The sequence below is a fragment of the Heloderma suspectum genome, chromosome 16 (assembly GCF_057233095.1).
Source record: "Heloderma suspectum isolate Gila_16-S chromosome 16, 16-S_ref, whole genome shotgun sequence".
NCBI classification, from domain to species: Eukaryota; Metazoa; Chordata; class Lepidosauria; order Squamata; family Helodermatidae; genus Heloderma; species Heloderma suspectum.
The window spans coordinates 15438638-15457142 of record NC_139473.1 but is presented as its reverse complement, the minus strand read 5'-3'; the positions used below and the strand labels follow the sequence as shown (position 1 = coordinate 15457142).

Sequence of the window (18505 nt, the reverse complement as noted above, 5' to 3'; positions counted from 1 at the left end):
ATCCAGGCCAAGTTTTGCATGCTGGGTGTGTGTGTGTAATTCTCATCCAGGCCAGGTTTTGCACGCTGGAGGGGTCACTCGCAGCCAGGCCCGGTTTTGCACGCACTAGCTGCAATCTCCCTCTCCCTCGCTTCTCCTTTGCCTGCCTCTTAATCCTGTATGTAAATGGCAGCCAATGGATGCGGCGCTTGAGCGGGGCTGGGATTAGAGCCGGGGCGAATGGCTTGCAATCTTACTGGGATTACAGAACAAAGAGACTCCCACCCCCTTCGCCTTGTCTGCAGCCCCCGGGAGCAGGGGCTGGCTGCATGGGGGGCCCCTGCCTGGCCCAGCGCCCCCTCCCTCTAGCATCCACCCCCCCTAAGCAGCCAGGGTGAGAATCACCCCCCCCCCCAGTCTCCCACCTTCCTCCTCCCCCCTCTCGCCGTCTTTCCCTCCCTCCTTCCTCCTCCCAGATTAATTCAGCCCTGCAATCCGGGCGGGAGCAGCCGGGAGCTGGGAGAGGCTGGTCCCTGCGGTAAGAGAAACTTTTACCCCCCACACACTTCTCCCCACCCCAAAGCCACCCGCGCCCCTCCTGCCGCCTTTCTGCATCGCGCCCCTTCTCCCACGGATTCGTGCACCGAGCGGGATCCCGCGGGCTGCCTCCGCGCCGCGGGCGCGCGCGGGGAGGGGGCCGGGGGGGGGCCCGGGATGACTCGACACGGCAGAAGTTCCGACGCGGCGGGGGCGCACGGGCGCGCGCGAGGTGCCGGCCGGGAGGCGGCCGCGGATCGTCGCCGGCTGCGAGGCGCGCTTTCGTGCGCGGACGTCGCCCTGCTGTTGGCGATTTCCAGCTGGAACGCGCCGCTGCGTTTTTGCGCCGGGGCCCGGGGGGTGAATCTCCGTGTGAGCGGCGAGGAACGTGGCTAGTGGGTCCTGGAGTGGTTTGGGAAGGTGGGCAGAGCTCTCCTCTCCTCTCCTCTCCCCCCCAGCCAGCCAGCCGGCCAGCCAGCCACTTCCTTCTTTCCTGCTGCAGTTTGGGAATGAGGTCAGTGCGCGAAAGCCAAGCCGGGGGAAAGTGAGTTGATGATTGACTGCATCTCCCGCTTTCCCTTTCCCCCTTTCCCTTCCTCTCCATCCCTCCCTCCCTCCCTCCCATCCACCCATCCATCCCTCCCACCCATCCATCCATCCATCCACCCATCCACCAGACGCCCTTGCTGCCAAGGCACTTCCGATTCTCCCACCTCCGCCAGCCGAGCCCTTTCGCCCGTCCCCGGATTGGAAAGACGTCGCGCCTTGCAAAGCGCAGGCTCGCCCCTTCCGTCCTGCTTCGGGCGCGGACTTCCAGGGCCCCGCTTTTGGGGAGCGCCGAGCCGCCCCGACGTTTGGCGAAGGCGCGCGCCGCGGACGGCTCTCGCCGCCTGGGACGCGCGCCGCTCCGAACACGACGATGGCTTTGCAACCCTCGCCTCCCCCGAGCGGCGCCTGGAGCTGCGCCCGCCCCCGCCCCCAGCCTCTGGCATGTCTGCCCTGATCCGAGATGCCAGATTACTCGAGCACGCCTTCAAACGTTGTCATAAGAGGCGGCTGGATCTCGACCTGTCTGCGCGATTACCTTCCAGCGGAGGAGCTCCTTCCCCAGATATGGGGCCTGCCTCTGGTTAGATCTGTGGTGAGGAAGACGCAATCGGCACGTGCTCAGAGGCTCTGTTTTCCACAGGTTTGGGAGTTTAGCCCTGGCTTTTCTTTTCTTTTTTTATAAGGGGGGGGTCTTTCCCTCTCTCCCTCTCTCTCTCTCTCTCTCTCTCTCTGCATCTTTGTGTTTAGGCTCAGTTATACATTCTTTCCATGGCATCATATGTGTGTGTTTAAAAATCGAAGGCTTCAGGAGAAGCGTGCCCCCAAGACCACATCTGTGATAGGACAGCTGTGATTTCCCAAACCCACACACACACACCCCGCATCTGATGATTGCGGTTTCCTTTTTTGTTTCTTTAAAATTGGGGGGGATGGATGTTGCATAGGCCCTGATGGGTTCTCCCTGGCGGTCTCTGTGTGGACAACCGGGCGCATGGGCTGACTTCTTCAGGTTTGTGACTCTTCACGAGAAGACAAGCAGCTTAAAAACCAGAACGGATTTATCCATGAGCAGGGAGAGGCTGCAAGAGAAGTGTCTGTGTGTGTGTGTGGGGGGGGGGGGACCAACCCAGCACAGCAGCATTGCTTAAAAATAGAAACGGGTGGTTTAACCGGCGAGGCACTCCCTGGATTTGTGTGTGTGTGTGGCAAAACCGCTACACAGACGCAGAGAAATGTGACCGATGTGTTTTGCCCTTCTGCAGGGGAAGGACTGGTAGGGTCGCTGCGGACCGGAGGGGGCAAAAACTCCAGATCTGCATGGGGGGGGGCGTGAGGGAGTTGCGTCCTGGTTTCCTTTTTAAAAAATGTTGACACAGCAAGGAAATTGGTCAGGAAGGCCAATGCGTCGGAAGGGTTCCTGCTGGATCAAATTCCCTCTGGTATGTTGCATACGGCGGCGGCATATTTCCAGTTGTGGTTTTACCTGTGAATGGAAGTTGACCTGGAGATTTTGTGCCGGGTGATGGTGGGCCTGTCAAAATTGTGAGAGGCAAGGCCGAAGGGTATATTCGTGTTCGTCTTTCGTGGGGGGAGCAAGTGTTTTTCAGTAGAGAAGGAGGTACACTTGATCCAGGAGAGAGGCCCCACCTCTGCCGCAGGTAATTGTGTGGCCTTGGGCGAGTTGCGATCGGGTTCAGTTTCCACCTGTGAAATGGCTATAATTAGTGCTTTAATTATGGGTGGGGACGCAGAGGGCTTCCAACCCCCTTATCATTTGCGGCAGTCTCTGATTTTTAGAAGGCTACCGAGGGGCTGTGGTTTGAGGGACCGGAGCTCAGCGGCAGAACGCTTGCTTTGCGTGCAGAACGTACTGGGTTCAACGACTGGCGTGTCAGATTAAAAAAGAATCCGGTAGCAGGTTTGGAAAAGATTCTCTGCTTGAACCATTGGCAGTCAACGCTGGGCTAAATAAATCTAGTCCAGCCTGCCAGCTCTCCATGTTTAAAATTGAGGGTGTGGTGCTTCCGTGGATTTCATTCAGAGCCCCCACTGCCCCCACTGGCCATTATTTGAGCACTGGGCTTAAGTCGTGATATTCTTCAGAGGGGAAACACAATACCAATCGAAAAGCATTTTACAAATTTAAATGGCCTATAAAATCAGTATTATAACAGCTGGTTTTTTTCTGCGCTTATAATTTCGACAGTAGGACCCATTTGCACAGCAGCCCCGTAGGGAGTCTCCCATTTTACAGATGGGATGACTGAGGCTGGTGCTCACTGAGGTCAACGTTGATTCCACTGGGCTGGTGCTGCCGTTATAATTATAGAGTATTATTTGGACACTTGTTCTTCTATGTGGTAAAACCATTTCCTTCAACCTGGCCACAACATCTCTTATATAAATCTAACAGGCAAAAAACTGACTACCATCTATAGCCTGCCTGACTGCAGCACCTGTATGACCTCAGCCATTGGCTAAACTGTTGCAATGTCACGGAGTACTCACAAACATTCCAGCTGCTCTGGGTGGATCTGTCAGCTGTAGACTGTTGACAAACGGTGCTGGTCCTGAGAAGACGAAGCAGGGTGTGAAATTCTCTGTTTGCCACCAGCCGGCTGATACCAGGGTTCGGTCAGTGAATCTGCACCTTGTAGGTGAGGGCTGAGTCAAATCCTATGATCCAGAGGAAGGAAGCAGAGGTTGATATTCAGGTAGAAAGCTCTGTAGCACAGCAGTGAGCTGGGAAAGGAAGGCAGGAGCCCAAGGACTTGAGGAGAGGAATCACATGGGTTGAGATGGATGAGTCCTTGTTTTTTGGCTGTAGTCCAGGCTGTGTAGTCTCTGTACTGCATTTTTTTCAAAATGTGCCAATAACAAGTAATAAAGATCCTAGTTCAGCTGTATATTATGAGAGTCATCTTACCTTACATCTTACACGGTAAAAAAAGGCAAACTCCATGCTAGGCATAATTAGAAAAGGGGTTGAGAATAAAACTGCCAAGATCATCCTGCCCCCATACAAATCTGTGGTGTGCCCACACTTGGAATACTGTGTACAGTTCTGGTCACCACACCTGAAAAAAGATATTGTAGAGCTGGAAAAGGTGCAACTAAGGGTGCAATCCGATGCATGTTTAGACAGAGAAAAGGCCTACAACTCCCAGCATTCCGGTTGGGGAATGCTGGGAGTTGTAGGCCTTTTCTCTGTCTAAACATGCATTGGATTGTGCCCTAAAATGATCAAGGGGCTGAGGCATCTCCCTTATAAGGGAAGGTTACAACAGCTGGGATTGTTTAGCCTGGAAAAAAGGAGGGTCAGTGAAGACATGACAGAGGTGGACAAAATTATGCATGGTGTAGAGAATGTGGATAGGGAGATATTTTTCTCCCTCTCTCAAAAAACTAGAACCCAGTGGGGTCATCCTAGGAAGCCGATCGGTGGGAGATTCAGGACAGATCAAAGGAAGGATGTCTTCACACAGTGGAGAGTGAAACTATGGAATTTGCTACCACAGGAAGTAGTCATGGCCACCACTTTGGTTGGCTTTAAATTCCTGGAGGAGAAGGCTATCAGTGGTTACTAGTTCTGATGGCTACGTGCTACCTCCAGTACCAGAGGCAGTGAGCCTATGTGCACCAGTTGCTGGGGAACATGAGTTGGAGACCCTGCTTGTGGGTCCCTGGTCGACAGCTGGTTGGCCGCTGTGTGAACGGAACGTTGGACTAGATGGACCCTTGGTCTGATCTACCAGGGCTCTTCTTCTGTTCTTATGTACCTGATTTAATTTGTTCTGCAGCTTCTAGCTATGTGCCCAGAGTCTGGCAGCCCCACGGGGATACTGTGAACCCCTGGCCACTGTAGACCCTGCTCAGCACCCCCTTGCTATCATCTGAAATCTCTCTAGGCATCGCTTTCACATGTCCAAACCTCTCTCCAGCCACAAATACGACATGCTCCATCACGTGCTCTATTATTATTATTATTATTATTATTATTATTATTATTATTAATTACATTTATATCCCGCCTTTTTTCCACCTTAAGGAACCCAAGGCTGCGTACATAATCCTCCTCCTCCTCTCCATTTTATCCTCACAACAGCCCCGTGAGGTGGGTTGGGCTGAGAGTCTGTGACTGTCCCAAAGTCGCCCAGTGAGCTTCCATGGCCGAGTGGGGACTAGAACCCGGATCTCCCGACTCCCAGTCCAACACTGTAGCCACTGCGCCACGCTGGCTCTCAGTGAGTCCTGGGCTTGCACATGGCACAGGCGATGAGTGTGCACGGAGTTCACTGACAAATTGCCCAGCCCTCACTCGTTTGGTCTAATGATCAGCACATGTTCTGACAGCCCGTTTCTCGGTCTCTATGTTCTTGTCCCTGCCTGTGGTCGACCCACGTCCCCTTTTCTGCCCTTGGGAAATGCCTGGTTAGTGCTGCCGCTGTAGAGTGCAGTCATCTTTCCTTCAGCTCCCGTCCCAGAGAGTCTCTAGAAGTGAAATCCGTGGGTGGGGCGGGGACGCATCTTGCTTCTAGTATGCTTGCTATCGGGAGCCCCGGCCAGAGTGCCGTCTGTGACTTGGCCGGTCCGATCCGTGCAGGGGCCTTCTTTAGAGAACAGTCCTCTGTTTGGAGCGCTGTCCGGTCCAAGTCCAGTTTCAAGATCAAGAACCACTTAAGGGAGAGCAGGAGGGGCTTGGAAGCTGCACCCGGACAGCAGACAGGGCACCTGGTCAGAACCGTCCCTGCTCCAGTCAGGGCGCAATCCTGTGGGGATAGTTGGCTGCCTCCGGACTTGGAGGCGGCCAACTATCCAGTGCAGGGTGGGCGGAGCGTGGAGGGGATCCTCTCCTCCGCGCTCTGCCCGCCCTGCATGCGCAGCTAGACAGCTGATTTCGGCTGACGAGCTGGCGTGCATCAGGGCAGGGTGGCTGGACGGCACATAGCAAGCACTGTAATGGTGCTTCCGCCCTCCGCACCACCTACGAGGCGGTGGGGGTGGATTTCTGGGAACCAACCTCAGAGCGTAGGCTCCGAGCTCAGTTCCCGGAAACCAAAAAATCCTATGGCCCTCTAGACACTGTCTAGCCACCATAGGATTGCGCCCTCTAATGGATTGCTTTTCTGTTTAAGTTACGGTCATTATTTCCAAATTTGCATCTTTACCTTTAAAATTTTAGTTCTATACATTTGTAAACATTATAAATGGATGCGCTGCTGGTGGGCATTTGTTCGGGCATGTGCGCCGCATCGCCTGCGTATCTGTGCGTACGATTAGCCTATGCACATTTTATGCAAATCTGCTTCCTCTTTGGTCTCCTCTTTTGGTGATGAATGTCCTCTGTTTGGGCAATGCGCAAGAGGCCACCCTACTGATCCATGAGTCCAATGGCATCAGAGACGAGCTCTGTCCTGGCATCTTGGCCGGGCTTGAGCCGCTGCCTGGGCCCAGCAAGAACAGGGGCTCTTGTCCCCAAGACCCTCAAGTTGTGGCCTCTGGAATCCTTACCCACAGATCTTGTATTCCTCGAGGGACCCGCGTCACCCATGTCAATCCAGCAGCATGTCCAGAGGGACTTGCCCAAATACAGGAGGAGAGTTGGGGGCCCTTCGAGGCCTTCAGGTCCTGAAAGGAGGGCTGCAGCTTGGCCTAAGGCTAAGCGTGAAAGCGGCCAGCTCACTCTCGGACTTCGCCCGGAGCTTTCCTGGTCTCCTGCAGCACGTGGACTCCTTGTCAGGGCTGGGCCAGGACAGGGCAGGCGCGCACACGGATACCGAGGTGCCGTGGTGCAATGCGCAGGCTACCCTTTTGCGCCCTGCAGCTGGTGCTGCCGTTTCTTTTGCGTCGGGTTGCAAAGCTACTTTTCGGGCAGTTACGTTTTCTGCCTGGCTTTTGCACTGGTCCCTGCACTCAGCCTCAAACAGAACCATCTCCCTGATGGCGGTGAGAGCAGGATAAAATAGCAAGAATGTGGAGCACGAAGAGGTGGGGGAATTCCCGGGAAGAAACAGAACGTATAAATCAAGGTTTGTATTTGTAGATACAGCTCTCTAGAATATCCTATATACCAGGGGACCAGAATTATTTTTGGGAGGGGGGTTGAATTGCCCCCCCCATGGGCTTTCTGTGGGCCAGATGACATCAGTGGGCATGGCTCCAGCCACTTAGTCATTGTCCTGCCTGCCGGGGGCTGCCACGCCACATTTCATGGAGGAACCCAAGGGGGGCAGTACAGGTGAGATGCGGAACCTCCGCCAGGCAAATGAGGCCCGGAGTCCCCGACCTTTTTGGAACTGTGGGCACATTTGGGAATTTGAGACCATGCTCTGGGCACCACTACAAAATGCCTAATCCGTGGATTGCCGCTTTGGCGCCTACCTGTCGCGTCTATGGGTCTTAGGCTCCTTCTTTTCCAGCAAAAACTTTTGTTTAATGTCTGTTGGAGACCACAATGTCTCTTTACTAAGGGATTGTCTAATCTGGCTAATTGCTGGTGATGCAATACAGCTAAAACTTCTTTTAAACATATGTCTTGGCAATGTCCAGTTGTTGCTATGGGGCGGGGGGGGGGAGGTTATTACACAGATACATTTTGTACTGGAACAGCCTTTAATATTCAGTGATGCACACGCTCTTTTAAATTATTTACCTGCTTCATGGAAATTAACAAATGGTCTGCGTAAATAGAGTCTTTGCGCCATTTTGACATTACAACATTGGAAGGATAAACACTCCCCTCCTAGAATGCCAGGGATTTGAGGGCCTTACAGTATTTGAATGGGTGGCATGTAGATTTATTTATTTATTTCATTTCTGTACTGCCCCATAGCTGAAGCTCTCTGGGAGATTCACAAAAAATAGATGCCACCTTCAATGCCACCTTCAATGGTGTCATATTGATGCCACCTTCAACAGGATACTTATTTGGATATTTGGCCCGCTTTTGTGGAAACCCACGTATAATTGCTACAAAGCTGTATGCACTTCATACAAATCCATATTTCAAAAAGGGGGGGGATTCAATTTAACGTTTTCCTTTCTTTCGGGTGCCCACGGGTAGCCTGTTGGGAACCCATTAATGGGTGTCATGTCACCCACAGGCGCCGCATCGGGGACCCCTGGATTAGGCCAGTGTTCTGGGGGTCCTGCATCCCTGATATATACTAACAGCAAACTCATTGTCTGAGTGGAGATCGTTACGCCACCAAAAAGGGCTTTACCCATGTGTAAGATGGAGGGCTCAGCGGAAACCCCAAGGTCTGCAGAAGTACAAACTCTTTTTAGAAAAAATGTGACTGCGTGTGGGGGGAGTGGGGGGGGGGCTCCAAAATAGCCAAATGAGGATTGAGCATGCTGAGTGAGCACTAAATGCGGACTGACTGTTGTAGGGGCAGAATGGAATGCTGGGTAGAGAACGGGATGGAGAATATCTCAGACGGGAGCGCTCCATACTGCAACAATTTTTTGCAGAACTCATTTGGAGTTCATTGATTGCTTTAGGCAAATCATTCTGTAACATCTGATCAGTGGAGGCCAGTGACTCTGACATCAGCGGGGCGGTAAATCTGCTCTGGGTTTCAGTCAGAACCAGTCAGAACTCTAAAGGAGCTGTTTCGCACCTGTGTAGCTCCTTTAGTGTTCTGACTGAACTATCAGAACGCTAAAGGATAGTGAGTGAAACCTGGAGTGGATTCACTGTCCCACTGACATCGGAGTCTCCAACTATCACTGCATCTGACAGATACATATAGCAATCTGTTTGAACAATAAGTAAAATAATGCTAAAGTGGGGTGAGGGGAGTGAATATTTCTTCTGTGTTTTAAATCGGTGGATGTCTGCTTGCTCTAGATTAAATAAATTCAGAAGGATAACTGCCAGATACATCTCGTGGCGAATGGCTTGGGCAGTAACTTATTTTATTTATTTCGTGGGGCCCAGAAGGCAGCTCAGAATGTCCACTGAAATTATCTACGATCCACAACAGAATAAAGGCGAACGAACAGACAAAAAGGCTCAAAAGTGGGTGCCAGATATTAAAATTATTAAAAGGCTAAAAAGGCTATTAAAAGGCTAAATAGTGTGTGCCAGATATTCAAAGGGGTGCCAGATATTAAAAGGCTAAAGATATTACAAAGTGGGTGCCAGATATTAAAAGGCTAAAGATATTACAAAGTGGGTATCAGATATAAAAAAGATATAAGTGGGTGCCATATATTAAAAAGTGGCAGCAGATATTAAAAACTGGGTGCCAGATATTAAAAGGCTAACAAGTGGGTGCCAGATATTAAAATCATGGAAGGGTAGAATTATTATAGAAAATAATTTTAAAATGGGCCTAGGGCTGTGTGCCCTGTTGGGCTGCTGGGCTCCCAGCAGCGGCCTGTGAATGCCAGATGTTAGCACCAGCCTGCTTCCAGGATCCTACCAATGAGCGCAAAGGTACGGGGACCGCTGGCCGAAAAGGAGGAAACGCATCTCCAAAAATGAAGACGTGGCATGAAATTTGCATAGGCTGATTGAAAAGTATAGATGCAAATTTAGAAATAATGAGTACCGTTTAAATAGAAATAGATGCAGTGCATCTCACCTGTGTTTAGAAATAGATGCAGAAATATTTCCAGAAATATTTGCAGAAATATTTCTATTTCCATCTAGAAATAGATGCAGTGCATCTCACCTGTGTTCCCTGGCTGGAGCCATTTCCCTGCTCCGGTTGCTCTCCGTGTACAGCCAGTGGTCAACTTCAAGGCCTCTGTCAGTTTTCCTTTGGTTCTTTATCTTGAAACTGGACTTGGGCCCAGACAGTCCTTTAGATAGAAACTGCCTTCAAATGGAGGACTGCCTTATATAAAGCAGGACACATGGCCACCCTACACTTCTAGGGAATGTACGAACATTTATGGAATTGTATTAAAACCGCTGTGGTTTCCTTAATGCTGCCTTGGGTTCCTGAAGGAGGAAAAAAGGTGGTGTATAAATGTAATAAAGAAATAAATACAATTAAAATACAATTTTAATTTTAAGCTCCCTGTATTTAGGATTTTGTTGTTTCACTTTTGTATGATGGTCACTTCAAGGTATTCCTATCCCCTCCTAAGTTTCTGGATATGGGTCTGGGTTAGGCCAATCCATCTTGCAACCTTTGTAGACACTTTCCGCAAGTGTGAGGAGCCCCAATGAATTATGCAGATGGATTTTTTATTTTATTTTACATCAGACATACTGCTGTGGCCACATATGAGTGCACCCTAAGGCGGGAGATACTATGATTGGGGTGGCTACATTATCGCTACTGTTTTAATTAGCAACAATCTCTTTTCTGGATCAAATGTTAAATGGCCAGTCATTCCCAGTATCGTGGGTAGCAGTTAATTTCAATTAGGTGAGTAACAGTAGCAGGAAATGTGTCTAGAGCTGGATGCTAGCAGCATCCTCCTGACATTTATTTATTTCAGTTTATTTAATTTATTTATTTATTGCCTTTATATCCCACTCTTCAGTCAAAAGGCTCCCAGAGGGGCTTGCAAAAATCAACAATCAGATAGTCCCTGTCCTCAGGCTCATACCACTGTTATGCCTGTTGCATCTCCTGGTATGGTAGATGAATCGGTTTGGCATACTGTAAGAGTTTTCACTGACGTGCAAAATTGCAGTCTCTACTCCAGGCAAGGGATGGAGGAGGAACGAGTCAAGCAAGCCACAAGCCCCCACGGGGAGAATGTATGTATGTATTTATTTTCCATTTCTATACCACCCCATAGCCGAAGCTCTCCGGGCAGTTCATGAAAATTAAAGCCACAAAGTGCTGCATAAAACAATATAAAATATGAAAGCTGGAAACCACAATATCACAGTACTACCAGAATCAAACCTAGCAGCGATGCAGAGATTTAAAATACAGATTCGAAAACACCAGAGCTAAAAATGAGGAAGCTAAAATAGGAGAGTAAAAAGGTCTTCACCTGGCACTGAAAGGAGTACAATGTAGGCACCAGGCGAACCTCTCTAGGGAGCTCGTTCTACAGCTGGGGTGCCACAGCAGAAAAGGCCCTCATTGGAGAAGACATTAGTTCCAACTTTACTGGAGGTCCTTCTCTATTTATTTTGTCCCTCGTAAATCACCTTCCCGATTTGTGCCTGGGTGAGTGGGCGGGGTGGGGCTTTTTGGGGTGAGTATGTGCGCATGTGCAGCAGTGCTACCATTCTCCATTGTCCAGCCCCCCCCCCCTGCCCTGACATTGAACCTCTGAGTGGGTGGTGGGTGCATTATGGCCCTTGGCGTCCGCATACTTGGATGGCTGTGGTCATCCATGCCCTGTGAACCTCCAGGTTTGATTATGGTAGTGCGTTATACATGGGGCTGCCCTTGAAATTGCAACTACCTCAGAATTCTGCTGCTTCGAGTTCTGACTGGTCTATCTGTGTTGAGTCACATTACACCTATCCTGAAGGAGCTACTTTGGCTGCCGATTAGTTTCCAAGACAAATTCAAGATTTTAGTGCTTTCCTTTAAAGCCCTAAGTGGGTTGGGAACCCTAATATCGGAAGGGACGCCTCTTCCCGTACCGGCCTGCCCAAGTGCTAAGATCATCAGATGAGGCCCTTCTGTGAGTTCCACCTCTAGGAGAAGTGCAGAGTGCATCTACAAGTGGAAGGGCCTTTTCAGTGGTGGTGTCCCAACTTTGGAATACTCTCCTGTAGGAGGCTCTGACAATGTATTCCTTTTAGCGCCAGATCAAAACGTTTTTATTTGTCCAGGCATCTTACAGGCATTGTATTGTTCTAGCTGGTCATTCCGGTTTTGTTTATTGCCACTCAAACGCCGTTGTGTTTTCATTTTTATCGTTTTAACCTTGTGTTGATATCTGGAATGTTTCTGTGTACCGTCTTGAGAGCCATGTCTCAGTGAAGACATGGTTTAGAACATTTAAAAATACATAAATAAAAATAAACATCAGGGACGCTGTAGCAGCAGGTTTGGACTAGATGACCTTTGAGCACCCAGCCAGCTGGAGAATACTGAAAGGGTGGTTTTGGTCCCCTGGGCCAGATGATCTGCAACCCTGATGTAAAGGGTCCCTTCCTAACATAAACCCGGCCTGATTAATGGAGAGTCTCATCCATTTATTTTTTTAGGCCTTCATTCCAACCTCAAGCCAATATTTTCATTTGTTTCTTGTTTCGTTAGTTTACTTGTTTATTTCTGCCCTGCTTTTACGATTCTCCAGGGTGGCTTCCGTTCAAAACAAAACACAACTGCTATGAAATAGAATATAAAAATTAACAGCGTACAGCTGCATTAAAAACTGGGGGGCGGGGGCTAATAAAAACAGCAGACACAGTTATAAAACATCTTCTGGGGCTAGGGAGGGCACCCACCTTAAAACACCAAAGAAAGGGGAAGGCAAATGAACGTGTTGGACTGTACATTTTATTGATATTGTGATTGGATTTGCTTGTGCGTGATAGATGGTAGATTTTGTCCCTCTTACCCATGCTGAGAATTTAACTTGGGAAATTTTGATGTCTTTATGAGGGTCTGGGTTCAAAACACCGTCCCCAGGAGGGATGCCTCCTGTACTACTGACTCATTGGAGACATATATTAATTAAAGGGGACGACTTCAGCTGCATAGGGCTGGTTTCTTTTCCTTCTGAGACGCTGAAGCCCCTAGTTCGAGGCCCACCGTGTGTGCTGAGTCTGCCCGCTGGTAAATCTGGCCCTGGTCTATTCCTATTGTTTTATTTGAAGACGAAGAGCTCCATCTTGCTATAAAACCCGATGGCCAGAGTTCTTGGGATTTGCTCCCCAGCCAGTGCTGAGGAAAAAGCACTCTGCCCATGAGCAGAGTTTTTATTTTTTAGAATTAAAAAATTCCAAAGTATTAAAAAATTCCAACGCACCCATTCCACAGTTTCGATAACAGGCTTGAGGAATAAAGCCTGATGATAGAGTAGGGTGGCCATGTGCCCTGCTTTACAGAGGACAGGCCTCTTTCTGAAGGCATCCTCTATTTGAAGGGTTGTCCAGTCTGGTTTCAAGATAAAGAACTCTTAAGCAGGGAGAGCAGGCCGGGGCCTAGAAATTGCCCATCCCACAGTTAGTCCCTGGATGGGACAAACCGTGACTGAGCAGGATCACGGGTTACCTAGTCATTATCTCCCCCAATAGGGTGAAATATTATATTTCCATTTAAATTATAGTATTTATGTCCAAATATGCATCTAAACCTATAGATTAGCGCATGCACATTTTAAGCGAATTGACGCCCTCTTTAATCTTGTTTTTGTGGCAATGCTAAAGTGGCCACTCTGGGTTTGAGCAGGTGAAACGAGCCCTGGAGGGAGAATGCGCTTTGTTTTTGCTTTTTGTTTTTAAATAGAGGCAGTCGCTCAGTTAAAGAAAGCTTAATCCAGCCCCCCCCCCCCCGACCTTTTTGGACCCGTGGGCACATTTGGGAATTTCAGACCATGTCGTGGGCACCACCACAAAATGCCTAGCCAGTGAGTCACTGCTTGGCATCTACCTGTCGCATCTACGGATCGTAGGCGGCGTCTTATTCAGCAAAAACTTTTGCTTTGTGTCTCTTGGACACCGCAATGTGTCTTTAATGAGGGATTGTCTAATTCGGTTAATTGCTGGCGGTGCAATACAGCTAATGCTCCTTTTAAACATATGTTTTGGCAACATCCAGTAGTTGCATCTTTTTGCAGAGAAGTTAGTACACAGAAAAAAAATTGTACTGGAACAGTCTTTAATATTTGCTGATGTACACACTCTTTTAAATTATTTACCTGCTTCATGGAAATTAACAAATGGATTCTCTGCACCCTCTTGACAGCTAAAAGACTAATATTACAACACTGGAAAGATAAACACCCACCTCCTATGATGCCATGGGCTGAGGACCTTGCAACATTTTTGAAAGGGTGGCATATAGACATCTCCTTCAACTGGATACTTATTTGGATAGTTGGCCCACTTTTGTGGAAACCCATGTATAATTGCTAGAAAGTTGTATGCATTTCATACAGATCCATGTATGTCTGTTAAACAAATGGGGGAGAAAAAAAACAGGAATCTTGGCTTAATCAATTTAGGCTGCCAACCTATACGCACCTATATTTATGGAGAGTATTTTTTATCCCACTCTTCCCAAAAAGGTTTCTGGAGTGACTTGCAAACTATCAATAAAAGTAGACAGCCCCTGCCCACAGGCTTACTATCTAAAAAGACATGACACACAAGGAAAAAGGAACGGGGAGGGAAGAGAGGAAAAAAAGGGTTTTCAGCAGGGCTGCTGGAACAGCCCTGCTTCCCTCTCTCATGTCCTCAATAAAGCCTGCTGGAATGGCTGCTGGAGATGATAACTGTGGGCGGAGGAACCTTCACGGGGTGGTGGAATGATGCGACACACAAGGAAAAGACACGACACTCAAGGAAAAAGGAATGGGGAGGGAAGAGGGGGAAAAAAGCCATGCCTAAAAAAGAGAAGACACAACACACAAGGAAAAAGGAACGGGGAGGGAAGAGGGGGAAAAAAGCCATGCCTAAAAAAGAGAAGACACGACACACAAGGAAAAAGGAACGGGGAGGGAAGAGGGGGAAAAAAGCCATGCCTAAAAAAGAGAAGACACGACACACAAGGAAAAAGGAATGGAGAGGGAAGAAGGGGAAAAAAGCCATGCCTAAAAAAGAGAAGACACGACACACAAGGAAAAAGGAACGGGGAGGGAAGAGGGGAAAAAAGCCATACCTAAAAAAGAAAAGACACGACACTCAAGGAAAAAGGAACGGGGAGGGAAGGGGGGAAAAAAGCCATACCTAAAAAAGAGAAGACACGACACACAAGGAAAAAGGAATGGAGAGGGAAGGGGGGGGGAAGCCATACCTAAAAAAGAAAAGACATGACACACAAGGAAAAAGGAATGGAGAGGGAAGAAGGGAAAAAGAGCCATGCATAAAAAAAGAAAAGACCCGACACTCGAGGGAAAAGGAACGGGGAGGGAAGAGGGGAAAAAAGCCATACCTAAAAAAGAAAAGACACGACACTCAAGGAAAAAGGAACGGGGAGGGAAGGGGGGGAAAAAGCCATACCTAAAAAAGAGAAGACACGACACTCAAGGAAAAAGGAACGGGGAGGGAAGGGGGGAAAAAAGCCATACCTAAAAAAGAGAAGACACAACACACAAGGAAAAAGGAATGGAGAGGGAAGTGGGGGGGAAGCCATACCTAAAAAAGAAAAGACATGACACACAAGGAAAAAGGAATGGAGAGGGAAGAAGGGAAAAAAAGCCATGCATAAAAAAAGAAAAGACCCGACACTCGAGGAAAAAGGAACGGGGAGGGAAGGGGGGGGGGAAGCCATACCTAAAAAAGAAAAGACATGACACACAAGGAAAAAGGAATGGAGAGGGAAGAAGGGAAAAAAAGCCATGCATAAAAAAAGAAAAGATACCACACACAAGGAAAAAGGAACCGGGAGGGAAGAGGGGGGAAAAGCCATGCATAAAAAAGAAAAGACACGACACACAAGGAAAAAGGAATGGAGAGGGAAGAAGGGAAAAAAAGCCATGCATAAAAAAAGAAAAGATACCACACACAAGGAAAAAGGAACCGGGAGGGAAGAGGGGGGAAAAGCCATGCATAAAAAAGAAAAGACACGACACACAAGGAAAAAGGAACGGGAAGGGAAGTGGGGGGGAGTCAGCAGGGCTGCTGGAACGGCCCTGCTTCCCCCTCTCATGTCCTGAATACAGCCTGCTGGAATGGCTGCTGGAGATGATAACTGTGGGCGGAGGAGCCTTCACGGGGTGGTCTCGGGGCTGGTGGAATGACCCCACTGCCACCTCTCATCTCCCTCAGCACAGGAAGCAAGTCCCGCTGGCCAGTGGTTCTTACTTCTTAGCAGCCATGCATAAGATTGCGCTGTTAATAAAATTAGTTTTTAATGGGCTAATGGTTTGAATAAATGTGCATGTATTTGCATGTGACAAATTGTTTTAAAGGGGAAAAAGCAAAGCCGTTTTAGAAGAGGCATTTCCTCCTGCCTCTTCATCAGCAATTTTTCATAGAATAGTAGGGTTGGAAGGGGCCTACAAGGCCATCGAGTCCAACCCCCAATTGATTTTATACAGCATTAATTATTTTTTAAACACGTTTCCCAATTAATGGGGAATGCCTTTTGTGTTGATTTTAAAACTGTTTTAATCACCTAATATAACTGATTGATCAATTAAAGCTTACATCCCTAGGTTTGGAAGCAGACACTTACGACTAAGAACGGTTGATTTCAGTGGGTCTACTCTATGCATTACTAAATCTGGATCCAACCCATAGTTGTTTTGTGTAATAAAATGTTGGGTTCACATTTTAATTACCTTGATGCAGTTTTTTTAAACCCTATATAAATTAGTTGTGCTAACAGCCTTACCAATAATACGGGGCTTAATTTGGGGTGTGGATCAGTTCTAGATCTTGCTGGGGTGGGCTCTGGAAAAAGTAAAAATATTCATGATAATAGTGTGTGCGTTTGATCTTGTACAAAGTACCTTTTCCCACCTGCCTGAATAACTATGAGTAGCTCCCATGCATCTGGGATTAAGAGCAGGCCTTCTAAAGTTCAGATGCTGCTTCTTTCTCCAAACTTCGACACACCTTTGCGATGGGGAGAAGTTCTTGGCCTCTCACATTCTCTGCCCCGTGCCCCTCTTCCTACTGGGTATAGGAGGTACCGGCTGCTCTGGGAGCTTCCTGGATGAGAAGGTTGGGGTAGGGAACACAAGACCCTAAGATCTACCTCTGATGTTGCCATACTGAGAATTTGAGGATAGGTGGGGTGGCGAGGAAAAGTGACAATTATATCTGATGGCATGCCTCTCCTGGTATGACTCTGCCTCTATGCTACGGTCAACAAATGTGGCCCTCCTCCAAGTGCCTCCTCCAAGGGAAGTTCGGAGAATGGCAATGAGGAAGAGGGCCTTCTTGGTGGTGGCCCCCGAATATGGAATGCTCTCCTCACTGAGGTCTGCCTGGCGCCAACATTGTCATCTTTTCGGTTAAGGCTTTCCTCTACTCCCAGGCATGTGATAGCATATGATAGGGCTTTTAATGGTGGTTTTCTTATTGAGTCCTGATATTAATGTTAATTGCTTTTAGCTGTTTTACATTGCTTTAATTTTTATTTTATGCTAAGATTTTATGTTATGTTTTCTTTATGGTGTTGTATTTTAGTATTTTGATTTGTATGAACTTCCTGGACAGCTTTGGCTATTGGGCGGTATAACAATGAAATAAATAAAATACAAATACTGATTTGTCCCCAGGGCTATATGGAACCTCCATGTGTAGAGGCAAGTCCACCACTGAATACCAGATGCTGGGGACATTCAACAGGGGATGGCTGTTGCCTTCGTACCCTGCTTGTGAGTTTCCTGAAGGCATCTGGTTGGCCGCTGTGGGAAACAGGATGCTTGATTGGCTAGAGCTGCTCTTACTCTGGTTATTACCCAGGATATCTCAGTGGAACCTCCAGGTTCAGAGACAGGATACCTTAGAACGCCACCAGCAGGGGAACAAACAGTGAGGAAGAGTTGTGGCCTTCATGATTTGGACGTCCCAAAGCATCCGGCTGTCCCTTGTTGGAAACTGGAGGCTGGGCTAGATGGAGCTTTGGCCTGATCCTGCAGGGCTGCTTGTATGTTTTTAAGTCGCAGCTGAACAGGCCCTGTGTCACAGGAAATGGCTTCTAGATAGGTGTGAGCCCCGGGACCTCTTTCATAACCTGGTTGTAATACTCTTCTACCATTTTTTTCAGTGGAATTGTTTTGACTGGATAAGGACAGCGGTGTAGTGGTGGCAGGTCGCACCGGGGCTTCGCTACGGCACTTCTTTTGAAGCCAGCCCCCAGCCGGCGAGCGAGAGAGGGAGCCCGAGGTAGCTCTGCAGCCTCCTCTCGCCCTCCTCCTCCTCCTCAGCTCTTGGCTTCTCCGCCCGTCCCTGCTCCATGCCTGCGCACCCGGCGCTGCCCTCGTCTCCTGCAACACCGGCCACCCATTCAGGGCTGCTGTTGCAGACCATGGCAGCAGCAGGAGAGTGGGTGTGGGGTGTGGGGGTGCGCTGCCACCATAATTTACTTATGGGGCAGGGCAGGTGGCTGGTTTCCGCCAGTTTTCAGGATTTATCACACAATCCTGTGCATGGTCATAGAATCACAGAAGAGTAGGGTTGGAAGGGCCCTACCAAGGCCATCGAGTCCAACCCACTGCTCAGTGCAGGAGTCCAAGTCAGAGCATCCCTGAAGTCACTCAGAAGTCAGACCCACCCACTAGGTTCAGTGGCCAGTTGGGCTTTCTTCCAGGCAAGTGTGCGTAGGACTGCAGCCTTAGCTGCCTTCCCAAGATCGCTGTAAACTGAATTCGAAATAAAGACCCATTG

General features: G+C 48.7%; 1 protein-coding gene across 6 annotated transcripts in view; it reads left to right on the top strand.

The window, feature by feature from the left end:
* The first annotated feature begins 243 nt into the window (after positions 1 to 243).
* Positions 244 to 18505, top strand: part of GTF2IRD1 (GTF2I repeat domain containing 1) — a 160476-nt gene continuing 142214 nt past the window's right edge. For 2 of the 6 annotated variants that reach the window (XM_084822490.1, XM_084822487.1), the window contains exon 1: positions 1194 to 1705. In XM_084822490.1, coding sequence (XP_084678616.1) covers positions 1526 to 1705 — 180 coding nt within the window. In that variant the 5' untranslated portion in view covers positions 1194 to 1525. Of the gene's footprint in view, positions 1706 to 18505 lie in introns of all 6 variants that reach the window. The other 4 variants (XM_084822491.1, XM_084822486.1, XM_084822492.1 and 1 more) reach the window with 4 other exon arrangements.